At 36.0% G+C, this 18,521-nt stretch overlaps 1 protein-coding gene across 5 annotated transcripts in view; it reads left to right on the forward strand.

The window, feature by feature from the left end:
• LOC119074565 overlaps positions 1–10,625 on the forward strand; it is a 68,147-nt gene extending 57,522 nt beyond the window's left edge. For 2 of the 5 annotated variants that reach the window (XM_037180789.1, XM_037180788.1), the window contains exons 9-14: positions 89–137; positions 8,379–8,516; positions 8,583–8,735; positions 8,806–8,984; positions 9,051–9,254; positions 9,324–10,625. In XM_037180789.1, coding sequence (XP_037036684.1) covers positions 89–137; positions 8,379–8,516; positions 8,583–8,735; positions 8,806–8,984; positions 9,051–9,254; positions 9,324–9,998 — 1,398 coding nt within the window. In that variant the 3' untranslated portion in view covers positions 9,999–10,625. The remainder of the gene's footprint in view (positions 1–88; positions 138–8,378; positions 8,517–8,582; positions 8,736–8,805; positions 8,985–9,050; positions 9,255–9,323) is intronic. The other 3 variants (XM_037180787.1, XM_037180786.1, XM_037180790.1) reach the window with 2 other exon arrangements.
• The last annotated feature ends 7,896 nt before the right edge of the window (positions 10,626–18,521 follow it).

Consider the following 18,521-nt stretch of genomic DNA (forward strand, 5'->3'; position numbering starts at 1 on the left):
TGCAAGACTTTGGAATAGGATACACAATCTACTATTATCATAAAATTGATTTTTTAAAATTTTAATTTTTTTCTTTGTATCGTTTCAGTTGCCGGTGGCTGATCCTTTTCTTGAAAAAGTTAGTTTATCGGATTTGGGTAAGTGAAACATAATTTACAGCCAAGCCATTGACAAATGGTAAATCTGTTTTCCGGGTTGTAAATGGAAACAAATTATAAATCGTCGTACATAAAACATCTTACGTAATCCAATGCGTATTCCATACAAATAAGCTGCGAGAGCAGAACTGTTTGTGGCTTATTATTATTAATCTTGTAATATTTTCTCATGCAATGATGTCAGAAGTTGTTTTAACCAAAATGAGCATTTTATATACGTCTATTTATCGACTGTTTTGTATCGTGCAGTAAAAATGTTGTTGACAAAACATTTATTCTTTGCCAGATAGTGAAAATGAGTAAGACGATTAATGGTTCGCCCGGTAACGTTCCATTAATTTGAATGGAATCACGGAGATTGAATTAATTTTGGGGACAATGCTTTCGTTTCAAGGTAATAAATCATTCAAAGCTAGTGATACTTTCATGTAGACAAGCAATGGGAAAGCTTTAAACATGAAGCGAGACCATCGGGAAATTAACGGGTATTTACAGTTTATGAAGAAGGCACGTTTCATGTCTTAACGATAGAAATGCAAAGTCTATTCTGATGATACCAGGAACCTCTAAACATTTTCTATTTAATGCCCTGAGCAGTGCTATGGCGTTAAACATTGTCACACATTCTTGTAGCGATCTAGCGCAGATCTAGAATTGTTTATCTGATCAATTACCTGGAAGCGTTTATAGCTTTTTTAATCGAACCATTACACTGCATTATCCTTTGTTGCTTGAATTTGTGTCATCTTAACCTGTCACAGACGGCAAGCATATTTACAATTTTACTATCTGGTCTATTACTTCATTTGATCGAAGATTTTCATAGAAAGATTTCAGAAATCTTTTACTTCATTTGTTTTAACATGCTTTTTGCTATATAAGACCTCAGAGCTTGTCCGTTATTATTACTGTCGTTGTCGATAACAGATGACAGCCGTCTGTAATAGGTTAAGGCACAAGATGTAACGGGGGTGAACTTGATGGAATGAAAATGTACAATTTCACTGATCTGGCAGGACAATAGCTGCGATTGTATCATTCATACAATAAATGAGGACTCTTAGACCGACCAGTATTTCGGTGGTCATTTCTTTGATCAAAATTTGAGTACGAAACGTGGTATTTAAATGTCTCTAAATCTGTAACAGATTATCTGTAACTGAACTACACTTCATAAATTTATGAACACCAGTTGTTTCAATTCGATTATCAGGTTTCTATTGATTTCGTTCATTTTTAGCTGGCATATTTAGGCCTGATTAATGTGATGGAAATTTACATCTTCCATACTCCAAGCACACCTCCCATCATAACGTCAAACAAACAATTTAGAGCCAAAATTTTGTCCGTAATTGTTTGTTGTTGACATTTTCACTTAGTTCAATTTGATAAATCACATTTTTTCGATTTGAAAACATTCAACGATCAGATATGAGCGCTATACCGTGTGAAACTGAAATGTTGGACGGTAAATTTACGGTACAATGGATTATTTATGTTACGTCTACCCCCATCGATTCATCTACGTAATTTTATGTGAAAATGATTGCTGCCATTCGGGTTGGTTGTAGAATTTATGGAATTGTGAGTGTACTTTCATAGGTCCTTCTGAGAATTTATGGATGACTTGTTTCGTACAGAAAATTTTCGTAATGATTTCTGTGAGATATCTCGCCTCAACGGTTCCAATTGAAACAACATCCAACGAGTAAATGGTAACGGAAGGCCCGTAGGTATAACATCATCCCTAAGACAATTCAGAATAGGAGGAAAAACGGCAAAACCAACACTTTTTTATGGGAAAATGAAAAAAATTAAAAATGTCTAGCCGAAAAAGGGTTCAGACCACTCATTGCCTCCACTAGCTACGGACCTGTTCTTAAGGCAAAATTACCAGCAATACATGACACCATAAACACAAATAAAATTGCATAATTTGTGCTTTCAACCGATTTTTCCTCTACAAGCCCCAATACCAAATCAAATTTTCATTGGCTGCGTGCAACTGTACGGTTGTTTATTCTCTTCATGAGATATTTCCTTGAACGCTAGAGCACACGACGCTTTTATCTTACCAAATCATTATTTCGTTTTTCTATTTTTAATTTAACGAATAACCAAAATTCTGTTAGCTAATGGCGTCGAGGCGCTCTCTTTATTTTTTCTTCAGTCAGTTTGAACACAACTTGCTCACAGCAATGTTCCGATTTACACAAAGTTTGCATCTGATTTGATCATTATTCGACGAGGATATTATTATATTCCGACGGTATAGCCGCGGAATTGTGTGCGAGTTATTGAAGGATAGAACATTATGGGTCTTGACTTTTCGATGACCTATCCGGGCTGACAGTTTTGTTTCTCGGACCGAATTGAATAAATTAAGCGGAAAAATCACATTTATTAATAAAAACATCAGTTCGGTGCAATAAATTTCCACTTGAAAGTCTCTGACTTGCAAATTCCTCGAGCACAGAAGACGAGAAAAAAAAATGTTGAATCGTGTTTTAGTGTAGGTGTTTTGTTATGTTTTTTCAAGAAATACACTTGATCCAGAGGTTAAAAGTATAAATTAAAAGAAAGAAAAAAAAAACCGAAGCAGAGAAAATCATTCCCCACCGAAAAACAAGAGAACATTTTCTCGAACTTCCGAAATTCAAATAAACAATAAATAAAAACCAACGGATTAATGTGAGAAAAAGTCAGCCGTATGTTAAACACAGCGACTAATAAATAATTCTAAAATAAAAAATCGGTGAAAAAAAATCTGCTTTACATACACGCAATACCGAATGAGATGATGTGATGGGTGTCGGTGTTCCGATTTTCATGTGAAAATTATTCAAAATGTTTTTGCCATTTTTCCGTTTCACTTATTTTGTCAAAATACTTATTTACGTTCGATGATTGATAAACAAGAAAGCGTAAATTCGTTCCGAGAATTTCTCATAGCCGTCGGTCGACGTTGTACCCGTCCACATAATAACATACAAGTTCAAGCTCGTTAGGAAATATGTTGACATTCATTCTTTTGTATGGCATTCAAACCATGTTGCTTTCATTCCATCACAGACTTGTGCTCAGCTATGTATTCATTGTATGGACGACACGACGTTACAATTTTCTAGTTTTTCGACGAAACCATAGAGTACGGAATTTCTAAACCAACAACAACCAAAAAGCTAAGTTCTCAATGCTACCCACTCTCTGAATGAAGTCAAAATATAAATTGGTTCAGGGTGACCGAATCAATCGAAAATAACAACCGGAACAACATTTGCCCATTGGCGTTGAAATAATGTGCGTTTAGCGTTGTAATAACTAGAAATACATTGCAACCAAAATGCAATAACCCCAAACCAACCATCTGAAATAAATTATTGTCTAATTCTCACGTAGAGCAATTTTCACCCATTTATACAATACCCATGACCAATAGTGCAATAGCGTACGCCAAGTTCGGCTCTCAGACAATTTTTTTCTTCGTGAAAATCCATTGACAAAATTACTTAAAGTCTGTGCCCGAGTTATATACGTGACAACTGAATCTACAAATATTATTTTTGGCACCTGTCTTCGATCAACTCAAGAATTCACACTGTTACTACACGGGCACGAAGCTTCGCTGTCGTTCGAATTTCATTAAACTCATTAATGAGTTTAATTCGATTCACAATTCGGTTTTACAATTAGTCGGAAGCTTATGAGACGAATCATTCGTCATCTGTCCTGTCGGTGAGTAACCTTACCAATTCTGTTAAACATCCCAATGTCATGCCAGTGGTGTAGACGAGACGAAATTGACAAATTTGTTAACTTCGCAATCGGTCGACGGACTCTGGTTGATGCAATAGTAGAATTGAAATGGTTACGCACGAGACTAACGAATGCATCCATCAAAACGGAATATTACATGTTTATGACCCGTTGACTACTTGTTAATTAGCATCATTATATCCCAACCACATCCATTTCAGTAATATAGGAAAATCGATCTACAAAAGCGAACTTAAACTGAATCCAAATATTGTGAACGAGCAATGTTATAATCGAATGTTCAAACAGATCTTGTCACAGTGAATTCAAATTGATTATACAAATTTTCACATGAATATCGAAACGATGCCAAATTAGTGTTTCTGCCAGACATTAACACATCGATCGTAAAATATTAAATAATTAAAAAGGAAAATGAGTAAACAAATAACTTTTGCAGCTAATTAAATTGTAGCAAAAAGTGTTTATAATAGATACACACACCGCACATAACTGAAAGCTTTAAAATAAAATAAATAGCAAACAATGAACGGAACACGCTGCGTAATTAATCAGAATCTCAATAAAATAAATTGAATGTGACCCCACCGAACATAATAAAAACCAAAAAAAAAAAACTTTTCGAAAAATTAAAATAAATTCTTTGATTATGCACTTACTGTGGAATCGATGTTGCAACTTCACTTTTATTCAAACCATGCGGGTCGATTGGTACTCGGTGGTGGGTCAAGTGATTGGTGGTCATCGGACACATATCCTCTCGATAGCATCAAAGAATTCGAGCAAATATCCGAGGCTTGGAAGAAATGCTTGGCCGATTTGTTGAAAAAAGGTTATTTTGCGTTCTGTTTACAGTTTTTTGGAGCTGAGGGATACCATCGGTACATTAATAGATTCGTATCCCAACGTTTCATGAGCTGACGCGGTTTCCTTGTCGTGGTGTGATTGATTGATGAATATCTCAAGGGAAATGATTAAGAGTTTCTTATAGATCGATAATAAATTCGAAAAATGTCCCTTTAAATGCAAAAAGTCCTTCGCGAATCGCCCGAATTCCCAGTATGACCAGTCCGGCACTTTTAAGGTTTTACAAGTAAAAGTCGTTGAACAAAGGTGTTTCGTTACGGTTAGTGTAATATTATGGCACAGGTTAAAATCCGTGGCCCAATGAGAGACTCAAAATTAACATGGGGCAAAGGTAAAGTCCGTTCCCTTTCACAGGGGTCGTAGTTGTCCTTATTTCCTTATTTGTCCTACTTTTTCAAATTTGTCCTTATTTCCTTATTGTCCCGATTTTGCATCGTGTTTCGAACTTTCACCCAACAGAAATTCAAGTTTCTCAGTGTGTAATTTAAAAATAGCGAAATGATTAGAATTAGGTAACAATTTTGTATTATAAAAGGCTTTTCTCATCATTTGATCACTATTAAGAATCACTATCAGCTACAGAAGTTTATCAGTTCTTCCGTATAAATAAATAAGGAGTGGGTAGTACCCATCAAGACAAAATGTGAAAATGAAATGAAAAACTGATGAGCAAAGTTCAATAAGAAGCATTAAAATTATCTGGGGTTTGTGTAATCTTCCGCTAGCCCGCTCTTGGCTAGTTTATAATTGATACTAAAAAACAACATGAAGTTCACCTGCTGTGAAGAAATTGTAAAAATGTAAAAAGAAGAGTTTTCCCTAACAAATTCCTGGGTAAATCCACTGCAACCAACATTATTAATTCGTAATATTACGTCAAAATATTGTAGCGTCAAGTTCCTCTTTGTGTCATTTAGCGGCTCGGGGGTTGTTTCTAAATTTTCTCTGCTCGGCCGAGCCTTTAAAGATACGAGAGGTATAGCCGCAAGTTCTTAGCACACAGAGAAAAAAGTCAGATTAAATGTTTAATCTTTGGAAAGATTACGAACATTTTAAATTTTTCTAAAGATTTCATTTCAATCTTTTTTCAAAGATTACAAAAATTAAATCTTTCGATAGATTACGTTTCGGATTAAAATGGCTAAAATTGATAGTAGCAGTGAGAAGTGAAGTTAAATATAGAAAATTTTACCACGAATTTTTTTTTCAAAGAACGTTGTTACCTAGAGTTTATGATTAGAATCTAGTAGATGGTAGATGTGTAATTTTTTGTCATATGTTAGCGATTCAAAGTAAAACTAAAAACCACAGCACAGAAATATTTGAGACTTTTTTTTGCTTTTCTTTAGGAATATTAATTTTTGAGTTGAAAATCGTTGCAAAATTAAATAAATTCTTCCATGCAAATTGGTCTGTTATACTTCTTAATCAATTGTACAATTAAATATGGGGCGCAAAATATCGTTTTATTATAATATTTTCCTACTTTTCAATATTTTTGCCAGGCTCAACTTCCTTATCGTTGATTATCCAGATTTATGAAATATAATAATCGTTTATTGAATAATTAAAAAAATGAAGAAAAAAATGTTGCCTTCGATTAGGATTTGAACTCGTTGACTATGATGGTTACCTCAGTCGGTACAAAGGTTTCGTTCAGAAGATTATTTTTTAATCTTTGAAAGATTAAAATCTCCGTAACAACGGTTCGAAATTAAATCTTGCCAAGATTAAGAACCCAATAGCTCAGTGGTAAAGTACAGGACTGGAGATACGGAGGTACCGAGGTGAAAGAGTTCAAATCCTGATCAAAGTAAGTAAAAAAAAACATTTAATTTCAACTAAACAAATAAAATTCTCAATTTCAGAATAAATGAAACAAGTAAATCTGACTCAATATTCAAATATATGTTGGAAAAAAATTTTTTAATTTCAAAATAAAAAAAATTTAAATCTATTGCAAGATTTCGATCTAATCCATCGAAAGATTATTTTCGAAAGATTAAATGCAAGTAATCTTTCGAAAAATTAGATTTCAATCCAAAAATAAATTTGGTCCTATATGTAATCCGAAAAAGATTTAAATCTAATCCAGGATTTCTCTCTGTGCAGATGGAAGTCAAAACTAAGATATATTGTTTTCTAAGAGCGTCCGAGTTTAGTCGGGAAAAACTATAGTAAGTCATATTTTAAAGCAGAATCAATCTTTTTTGGAAAGCAGACACGCCGACTTCGAACGGTAACTGTAGTAAATGTTCCCAACCAGAAATCAGATACTAACAAAGTTTCTTTATTCGAATAAAGCTGACCAGATCTGAAAAATATTGATGTTCCTAATATTTTGAACGTACGTATGTCGTATATGGTAGTAAAAATTTCGCCTGCGAATTAGCAAAATAACGTTCCGCATTATAGGTGGCACATTAGACACTTTCAAATCTTTACAGTTCAAGTTTTAAAAAAAAACTTTCCGAAATGTAATAAATTCACTTCCCCTAATTGACGAAAGCCTTTGTAGACCTTCTTTTTTGGGGTCACACACGCTGGCCTACACTGTCTTTTCTCTTAGAGTACCACTGATTCACCTCGTGACCATCGGTGCTACTTTAACGCTCTTCAAGACATCAAAATTAGTGTTTTCAAAAGATCCTGCGATTTTTTTAGACTTCTCACTGACTGCTCAGTGTTAGCGTCAAGACTGTGTAGATAGAGTAGAGCAGTATCTATAGATTTAAACCATTTAAACAGTATGTGATGTAAAAGCGTTTTTCAAACAATAAGATTCTGCACTGCACTCAACGAGAAAACGAAAGTCTGTTGGAATATCAACAAAATGTACCAATTAAAATCGCATCAATTGAAAATTTTCTTACTACCAAATTTGTCCTTATATGTCCTTACTTTCTCAATGAATTTTGTCCTTATGTCCTTATAAGGATCACTCAATTTTGGCTACGACCCCTGCTTTCATGAAGTTTCAAGTTTTTAAAAATGTCATCCCCCGCGGACTCAATTAATAAACGTTCTCTGATATGAACTCTTTATGAAAGATCACTCAGCAGTGAGGACAAAGACAAATGCACTGCTATAAAATAACGTTGAGCAAATTCGAGAGATGTAGTACGAACTAAAGCAGCTTTATTGACGCAACAGTTGCCGTTCAATTCAGACAATTTCCTTGCGTTTGATCCTCCGTTATTGCCAGGAACGGTTTTGCTTGCAATGGTTGAATTACGACAAGCACTTGAACGTGTGTGTGGTAGATTTATTCACTTTTTTCTATTGTCTACCCTTTGCACACGATGCCCGAGGGGGTGGAATAAGGAAGATGTTCCAACGTCTATGCATCTTTAAGAGTTGTTCACAGGAACAAGTTCGGTTGGTCCAAATTCAAGTCAATCCAAGCCAGTCCCTGATGCTTTGCGTAACAAAACTGTAAGACGGTGCAGAGAAAATGCAAGAATAATAAATTCAGCCACAAACGGACCAACGATCAAATGTTAAACCAAAAATAAATTTCCTTTCAACTTCCATATTCTGATTTTAATTTGATTTTACTTTTCTCTTTCGTTACAGAAGAAGATGAATCCCAAATATTCGTCAAATTCTTTCGTTTCCATAAGTGTTATGATCTGATCCCAACATCAGCTAAATTAGTTGTCTTCGATACTCAACTGCTTGTCAAAAAGGCCTTCTACGCATTAGTTTATAACGGTAAGATCGATCCAAATAGGAAAACCTACAGCCACCTTAAACAAAACATTCAAATCATCAAAACAGGTGTTCGAGCGGCTCCACTGTGGGACTCCGAAAAACAGGTGTTCATCGGAATGCTTACGATAACCGATTTCATCAAAATCCTTCAAATGTACTACACATCACCAAACAGTTCAATGGATCAATTGGAAGAGCACAAGTTAGATACATGGAGAAGTAAGTCCGGTCGAACCGTTTTTTTTTCGTTCCCATTATGAACCAACGCTAATAATGTTCTCCATTCCAGACGTGCTGAAGGCTCAAGTAATGCCATTAGTTAGTATCAGTCCGGACGCTTCGTTGTTCGATGCCATTAAGACATTGATTCACAACCGAATTCATCGATTGCCGGTCATCGATCCGCTTACCGGGAATGTGTTGTACATACTAACTCACAAGCGGATACTGAGGTTCCTTTTCTTATACGTAAGTTTCTTTGAGAAAAATCAAATTTGTCTCGGCCATTCATCGCTGATTGTAACGAATTTTCAGATAAACGAATTACCAAAGCCCTCTTGTATGCAGAAGACATTACGTGAATTACGAATCGGTACATATGAGAACATTGAGACTGCTAATGAGGAGACAAGCATAATAACTGCTTTACACAAATTTGTTGAACGTCGCGTTTCGGCGCTGCCATTAGTCGATGCTGATGGTCATTTGGTGGACATATACGCCAAGTTCGATGTCATTGTAAGTGGATTGTTAGTTCGGCGACTAGATGAATATTGATTCAATTTATTCCTTTTCCCCTAAATCCAGAATCTGGCCGCCGAGAAAACCTACAATGATCTGGACGTATCACTGAAGAAGGCCAATGAACATCGAAACGCTTGGTTCGAGGGCGTTCAAAAGTGCTGTTTGGACGAGACGCTATTTACTGTGATGGAACGCATTGTTCGAGCAGAGGTGCATCGGTTGGTGGTGGTGGACGAAAATGAAAAAGTCATCGGAATCATTTCACTGTCCGACATTCTATTGTATTTAGTATTAAGACCGAGTGGCGAAGGTGTCGGCGGCAACGATCAATCTGTGCGCGTAACCGATCCATCGCCCGAAACAGTAGCTGAAAAAGCCGACGATACCGGTGACAATGTGTCGACAAAAAGTCAAAATATTAGCGATAATGAAGTGGTGAATGCGGAAAATGGAAGCGACGACAATAAGGAGGCGAACGGGGACGATGTGGTTGATGCTACTGTCGCTGCTGATGGTGATGATGATAAGAGTACAATTCGAATACCAAACATAGAAGATAGTAATGAAAATGACAATGATGATAACGACAAGCTCGACTATTCCAATCACACCGATGACAGTGTCGCCTCAGTGCCGGCCGATGATTTGTCGTCGCTTATTATTAACGATGATATTAACACCGTTCGTGATAGTATTAGTAATGATGTTAAAGTTGAAATGGCTATGGTCAGCGAATAGAAGGGGGCTGGATGACTCCGGAATGTGCGGGGGAATGAACGAGGATTTTGTTTTAAAGAAAATGTAAAATTAAATTTTTTTCTGAAAAAGTTTTTCTCATTTTTAGTAGACGGATTCCTTTTTAATAAGAAAATCAAGAAATGAATGGCGTGCGCCACCGGTTTAATTAATAAAATCCATTTTACGGTCGCTTTGTTTACAGCAATTTACAATTAATCAAATGAAAACTCAAAGAAATTAAATTGTAGACCAGAAGAAAAACGCAAAAAATTATTATCGACACGAAAAGTGGTCGTAAAATGCTTAATTCGTTGTGTACGTTTGGCCTATGCTATAGGACTAAAATTACCTTACTATAAAATAGATGAAAGGAAAATAATAATAAATAATTATACAAAACAAACAGAAGGATACGAAAACATAGGATTGGATGATGTGCAGAAAAACAATGGAAGGAACAAAACCGAAAAACGCTCCTCGTCATCAGTTGTAAATATATAATTTAAAAAAAAGGAAGAGAAAGAAGGGAAGTGAAGAAACAACAACAATAAAATTTGTAACACACACAGAGAGAAATAATAGATTTATAAGTTATGTTGAAAATAAAACGAATTGTGGATGAATAAACAAAAGAAGATAAAAAACAAACTGAAGATGAGAAGAAGAATTAATGAAACAAATAAATTTCTTAAATCAAACGCAAACAAACTTTCTGGTTTTTTTCATACAATTATTCCATGCAAGAAACATACACCTGAATACTACTAGTGCCATGTGGAGTCACGGAAGCGCCCTCACTTTTCGGATTTTTCTTTTGATTGGATAAATCCAGAATATCAGCTGTTCAAAATCTTACCTGATCTGAATCCATCGGAACTGATATGATTTGATCTGGCCGGAATTGAAATAATTTGGAATTGGAAAATTCAATTTTAAATGGAAGATTTTGCCTGAAGAATCGGGTAATCTTCTTCTTCTTCTTCTTTAGCCTGTTTGTATCCACTGCTGGATGTAGGCCTCCCCTAAATTTTTCCATGTTGTTTCCATTGCCACTTGTTGCCAGTTCGCGTGTCCATATGTACCTTTGATGTATTTCTTTATTCCGTTTGTCCATCTCTCTGGTGGTCTTCCGACAGGTCTTGTTGTGGGGGGTCTCCAGTCCATGATGGCTTTGGTCCAACGGTCATCTGTCCTTCTTGCAATATGTCCTGCCCAACTCCACTTTAGAGACGCAATTCTTTCCATGACATCAACGACCCTGGTTTGTTGTCGAATCCATTGGTTTGTCATTTTGTCTCTGAGTGTAATTCCAAGCATACTTCGTTCCATGGCTCTTTGTGCCACTCTCAACTTATTTTCAGATGCTTTGGTTAATGTTAACGTTTCTGCTCCATATGTCAACACTGGAAGGACACACCTATCGAAAACTTTCCGTTTTAGACTATTATTCATTTTGCTTTTGAAAATCAGGCTGAGTTTCCCGAAAGCTGCCCATCCAAGACCAATTCTACGCTTGATTTCTGCAGTTTGGTTGTCTAGACCTAATTTCAGTTTGTGACCAAGGTTATACATAGCTGTCGACTCTTTCAATAACTGTATCTCCAATTTTTATTTGTCTGTCGTCGTCAATGTTTGTCATGATTTTCGTTTTAGATAAGTTCATCTTGAGACCAACTTTGTTAGCCTCTTCATTTAACTCTTCTAACATGACTTGTGTTTGGTATAGATTTAGTGCGACTAGGACAATGTCATCTGCGAAACGGAGATGACTAAGGAATTCTCCTTTTATGTCAATTCCCTTTTTGCTCCAGTCTAATTTCTTGAAAACACTCTCCAGGACTGATTCACATCAGTTTCGGTGAGATGGTGTCACCCTGTCTTACACCTCGACCTAGCCTGAATTTCGTCGTGTTCTCATGAAGTTTAATACATGACGTAGCATTTTCGTACACATATTGGAGCACCTTGGAGTACCTTGAGTCCACTCTACATTCGTCCAATGAGTCCCATATCGACCATGTTTCAACTGAATCAAAAGCTTTTTCGAAGTCAATGGATATCAAGGCTATGCTAATCTTGTATTCGTTGCATTTTTCAATCAACGTTCTCATCACTTGTAAATGATCGTTCGTGCTGAAACCTGATCTAAATCCACCTTGTTCGACTGGTTGGTGGAGGTCGAACTTTTTCGTGTTCCTTTTTGTGATGATTTTCATGAATAGCTTGTACAGTGTTGATAAAAGACTTATGGGCCGGTAATTTCCTAGCTTTGTTATGTCCCCTTTTTTGTGCAGTAATGTGATCTCTGCATTTTCCCATGCTTCCGGGATTTTTTCCCATTCCCATTGAACAAAGCCGTTATTGCACTTAATAGGGAGTCTCCACCTAGTTTAATGGCTTCGATGGGAACACCATCTTCACCAGGTGACTTTTTGTTTTTCATTTCGTTGACTGCAGCCTTTACTTCTTCAACAAGTATGTCAGGCAGATCTTCTGATCCTACGTTCCTAACGACTGGTCTGTCTTCTTCTGTCGTAGAATTCGGGTTGGGACGTTTCGATGAAAACAAATCTTCGTAATATTCTTTGGCGATATCTAATATCGTATTTCGGTCCGATTGAATCGTTCCTGTTTTGTCTCGTAATTTGAAGATTACTTTCTTCACATTCATCAGTTTGGATCGTAAGACTTTCATGTTGCAATTCGCTTGAATCGTATTTTGAGCCAGTTGGACGTTATATTTCCTTAGATCTGATCTCATTGCCTTGTTGATAGTTTTTGTTAAGTTTCGGTATTCTACTGAATCTCTCTTTCCGTTTTTATCAACTCTACTCGCTAGCTATTAAATCCAGCGTTTCTTTACTCAGTTTCGATTCATTTACAGGGCGGCATGTGATTTTTCTTCAGAAAATAGTAAAAAAGTGATCAAATTTACCGAAAATAGTTGGTTTTCTCACTATGAATTGATTTACTAAAAGTGACCAAATAGTGAGAAAAACCAACTCTAAATCGCCATTTTATACTAAGAAAAAGTAAAGTAACACCTTAGCGCTTGTTGGCAACGTGCGGAAGGTTTAAAAATCTTGGAAAAGGAGCACGAAATTCGATTTTTTTTTCATAATGTCATTGCAAAATTACCATTAAGGCTGCTAGTGGTATTATTGGTATCGAAACACTACTCTACTTGACGTGTAAAATCCTCTATTACCCAGCTAGGTGCTTTGGACAAAAACTTTTACTGTATGACAAAGTGTGATTGGGACATCTGAAAATAATAAGAACCGTAGTTTTGGCGGTTGGAAGGCCCTAAGAACTTATTGTTATCTGATTACTTGTTTTTGTCCCTTATAAACTGAAAGGACTCAAAATGAAATATTATTTTTACAAACGTTTTTTAGAGCAAAAGAACTCCATCTGATATATTTAAGAAATAACGGCACATGTTTAAACATACTCTGTTATTAAATCGTGGATATCTGCAGGGCTTACTTTAGAGAATTTTAATTCTGAAAATTCCGAAAATTCTGAAAAAATTCCGAAAAAGTTCAGAAAAATTCTGAAATAATTTTTCGGGATTTTTCAGAACTTTTTCGGAACTTTTTCAGAATTTTCAGAATGAAAATTCTCTAAAGTAAGCCCTGTATCTGAATGTACCATAAAGGAAGGTGATTAAAAATTTAGAATTGTTTATACTTTTAGGAAAAATAAAATACCGGAGTTATTTCCCGTTTACCTCATCGATGAAGGAAACTGGCTGAGCGATTGCTAACATTGTTTACCTTTGCTTGATTCAAGTAGTACATTACTTACCAATGTAACTAATGCTGGATAATGCTAATTTTGGCGATCGACTTGTAGTCCAGGTTGCCATTTCCATCATTTGTTCCATTACCAAGTAAGATATTTTACTCAAAAACTTGAGGTTAAGTTTCGCCACAGTGAAATAAAGTTAACTTTAAATGTCTTTTTCGTTAAATACTAACAATTGAATTTATTTCGAAAAATCGCATCAGCTGAGGGTTTTCCAGGAGATGACTTTCTCCATTCCAGCACATTCACCCTATTTTTGGACCTTGCCAATACAAAAACTTAAACTAATTTGAATTTTTAATTCCAGTGCGTTCTATTCAGGGGCGGATCCAGGTTTTGCTCTGACCCAGGCGGATAGAAGACAAACAAATTTCTGATGCGGACGGTTTTCGTGTAAAAAAATTTTTCTTTGCAAAAATCAATTTCTGACCCCCGGCGACCGCCTCGACCGCACATAGATGGATCCGCCCCTGGTTCTATTACTGCATAGGGAACTGAAATACATTTCAAATGAACTTTTACAGGCAAACTTTTGAGCTGTTTTCGTCTATAGATACGATATTTTCATAGGCGAAACTACATCTTAACATTTTTGTTCGTCAATTCTTTTATTGATTGAATGTCGTATAGGGACCTCTAGATTGCGTGCAGAATGAAACCTTTGCAGAAGCATCTGTAGGATACTGGTTTCTGTTCAACTAAAAAAGATTCTCTGCGAATTTTAGATTCACATGGGATAAGTGGACTACTGTGGTTTCGTGTACGTCTTAAAAATGTAATAAATATTAAAATGAAATAAGAAATTGTTCCGATTTTTCAATATTTCTTTCAAAATAGTTGGAAATAGTGATAAAAGTAAAAAAATCAGGAAAAAGTAGGTCACTATCGCTTCTTTTAAAAACAGTCGGAATTAGTGAGAAAAGTAAGTCACATGCCGCCCTGCATTTAACAAAGTGAAGAGTTTGCAACACAGATGAGTGCTGAATTGGTCGACATAGACAACCAATACGAGACATTAGACGAATTGAACAACAAAATCGTCGAATCAATCAAGGGTATATTGAGATCAAATGCAAATCTATTCATTTAAATGAATCGGGTAATCTAAATCGGGCTAATTCAACTCAGATCAGATCAAAATTTTGAAATCAATTTCCAAGCTGAGCTCAGATCAGATTAATCTGAAGTCAGATTTCAGGCTAACCTTACCTGTTTCGAGCCTAATGTAGTACCAGTACCAGAGCTGCTGACTTGGTCGGCCTTAAGTTTTGACCAGATTTTTTTCTAGAAGAAGGCTGAGACATACTTTATGTTTCAGGCAGCTTGACGCGCAGTGCTGAAGTCGTAATATGAGCTAATGGACTAGCTGTGTCTGTGGTCTGTGAAGGAACTCTCTTGTAGTTAACACATTACCATGCATAATGAATGTACTGCGGCGAATGATCCACGCAGATGAAATGAGGTTAGGTCCCACAAAGACAGATGCGGCATATTCCAATGCAAAGTGAGAGTAAATGTTTTAAAAATAATGATCAGCCAATGCATGAATGGACAATGCCACTGTTAGTAGCGTTTCACAAATTTTCTAGTTTCCCGGTATTCGTCATTCAATTGACCTTAGCAGTGCACATCCAGCAACTTCTAGAGTGTAACTTGTCACAAGTTACGTCACCCATATGAGTAAATAATGATGTCAACAATATATCCGAAACCTAAGACCGATTTTCTTAAAAATTATTTTTATTTTTTTTCGTCAATACCTTTCTTTTGACATATCTCACACTATTTTTGAGCGAACATATCCAGAAATATGCTTGGAACACTAGTGAGAAACAGGCAAAACAAGCAAAACACCCTGTTCTGCTTGTTTGCTTGCCAATAACTACTGATCGAACAACCTGATTTTTATACGACACACAAAACAGTGGTAAACAACGTAACACTCTTATTTTTTTTTTGCTGTGTCTCAAAACAGAGACGTATTTGCCCGTCTACCACTGTTTTCCTATGGAAAACAGGCAAATACGCTGCCTGTTTTAGACACAACAAAAAAAAATTAGTAGTGTTACGTTGTTTACCACTGTTTTGCGGCCCACCTAACTTTCTGTCGTATAAACGTTGTTGCGACTCAACGGGAAGCCGCAACAGAAGTTTGAAGTCAAGTTCCAGGAACAGTGTTTTTGTTTTGTTTTGTTTTGCCTGTTTCTCACTAGTTTTTCAAGCATATCTCTAGATGTTTTCTCTCAAAAATGACTAGTGTGCGATGCATCAAAAGAAAGGTATGGAATATTATGTTCGACCGATGAAAAAATTCAACTTTCAACTTTCAAATTAAAATTTACCGATAAACAATTATAAATGACAGAGCCGGCTTATAAGGCGGGCCAAGCGGGCCGGGCCCGGGCGCTGGGAAAATTAGGGGCGCTGAGAAAGTAAGACTAAAGTACACAAGCAAAATGTACACCAATTAAAGTGAGGTTTAGATCTCGGTTTTGATACAGTGTTCTTGCTCAGTTATTATTGATTAACGTCGTTTTTTTCTGTATGAATGGAATTCGTTTAAAAACGGTCCTATTGAAATCGGACGCATTTATATGTGCCTAGATAGGTAATAATCCATAGAAGCCTCAACTATTTCTTTTAAAAGTACTCAACTCTTATCCAGTGGTATAACTGATCGAATACTGAAAACATTCCTTTTTCTTGTGGAGGTATCTCATACATGAAACGTACAAGGTCGTGTGAAGTGGCATAACAAAGGTAATTGCATGCACTTTCGGGGCAAAAAAGAAATTATTTCCAAGCTGAAAAACATCAAAGGCTGTTGCTACTGGTCTTAGCTTTCCAATGACACCAAACATGCATGGGTTGTGACATGATGAATGTCCCTTTGAACTTCAAAGTTTGAAGTATAAATCGGAGACTCAGTTAATCTACTCGAATATTTCCTGGCATTGTCAAACTTTTCTCAAAAAATATTTTTTCTGTGGCAGTAACAGCTGCTGACTTACGTTTGCGATATCAGCGAACATCAACAAATTTAAAACTGTTTTAAGTAACAAATTTCTGTTCACAATTACCTTTCCAATGACATGTATCTGGAGATACCTTTATAAGAAGAGTGCATGTTTCCAGTTTTCGATCAGCTTCCGCTGTTGAGGATTGAGGATTTTTAATAAAAATAGTTTTGCCTTCTATGGGCACGTCTGGTAGGACTGTTTTCAAAAGAATTCGGGTATTAAATGAGTTGCAAGCGATAGACCTCGCGGGAGACAAATTACAAAGAAAAACGTTTGATAACCGGAAAATCGGGTAATATGTTGAGATCATTTTTCACTAAGTCGAGCTGGTGAACAAAAAAAAAATTCTCTCGCTCCGCTCGCAACTCTACGTTCATTTCTATCACAAGAAATCCAAGTAGGAATTTATTGGTCGTTTAAAATTAAAATTCACAAGCAAATACAATTTAGACAACTTTTCTTAAAATTTAATTTCATTTTGTTTCTAAAAAAATTGATAAATTTCGTTTTTCACATTTTTGAGCGGCGCTGTAATCTTACGGCCGAGGGCGCTGGAAATGATAATCCGGCTCTGATAAATGACATTGTATCTCCGGATGGAACGCATGGCTTGAGCTGTTTAAAGAGTCTTGGACGTCTCCCTTGCCACACAGAACTAAACAACATTCTACAAAATGCCTTACAAACTGCAACAATTCCATCTAAAAGAGAGCCGTGACGATGGAAAAAGAGTCGATGAAATGTCTTTTGTGCCATGGAGCCGAGGTCAAATGTTAGTTTGGGATGCGACGTGTTCAGATACATTGGCGCCATCGTCCATCCGTTGTTCTTCATCAAAGAGCGGATCAGTTGCCGAAAATGCAACAAAAAACAAACACGACAAATACAAGAAACTACTCAAGCAGAATTATATTATCTTTGCTTTCGCAGTTGAAACTCTTGGGCCTTGGGCCACAGAAGCTATCAATTTCATCGATAAATTCGGCAAAATGATTTACAATGCAACCGGCGAAATAAATGCAAAGAAATATTTAAAACAGAGAGTAAGTTCAGCAATTCAAAGATATAACACAACTAGACTGATGGGAACCTTCAATGCTTCAGAGTCAATGAAAGAAATTTTTTTATAATTTGTAATTATTTTTTGAACCCATTTTCATGTCTTGATATTCTAAATGACCGATATAATTGGTTTGGTACCCTGTAGAAAAATTATAAACTACCGATACCGAGTTCCTGAGTACCGATAGAAACATTTAAAAGCACCGATGTTATCGTATCGATAAAAAAAATAATAATTTACCGATAAATTCGTTTGTTTGTCATTTTTTATCGATCATTGACATTTTCCTATCGGTTAAATATGTTTTTCATCGGTCAATCCATTTCATCTATTTCACAATTTTTTTTTTTTTTACAAGAAATAAAGCGTTTACAAAATATAAAATATCTCGTTCATATTTTCGGACGTATCGAATGTAGCCATTACACTCGCAGCATTGTTTCTTTGAATGGCTAAACTTATCCGTTGTTTTAGATACGCCTTTGATTTTCTTTCTCCCGTTGCTTGTGATATTTTTTTGCCGAGTTTGTCGATGAAATCTATCGCTTCTAAACACCAAACCCCCAAAGTTTCCACAGCAAATGGAAGGATCAAGAAGTTCTGCTCCAGTAGTACTTTGTATTTTCGATG

Source organism: Bradysia coprophila, unplaced genomic scaffold, assembly GCF_014529535.1.
Source record: "Bradysia coprophila strain Holo2 unplaced genomic scaffold, BU_Bcop_v1 contig_151, whole genome shotgun sequence".
Lineage (NCBI taxonomy): Eukaryota > Metazoa > Arthropoda > Insecta > Diptera > Sciaridae > Bradysia > Bradysia coprophila.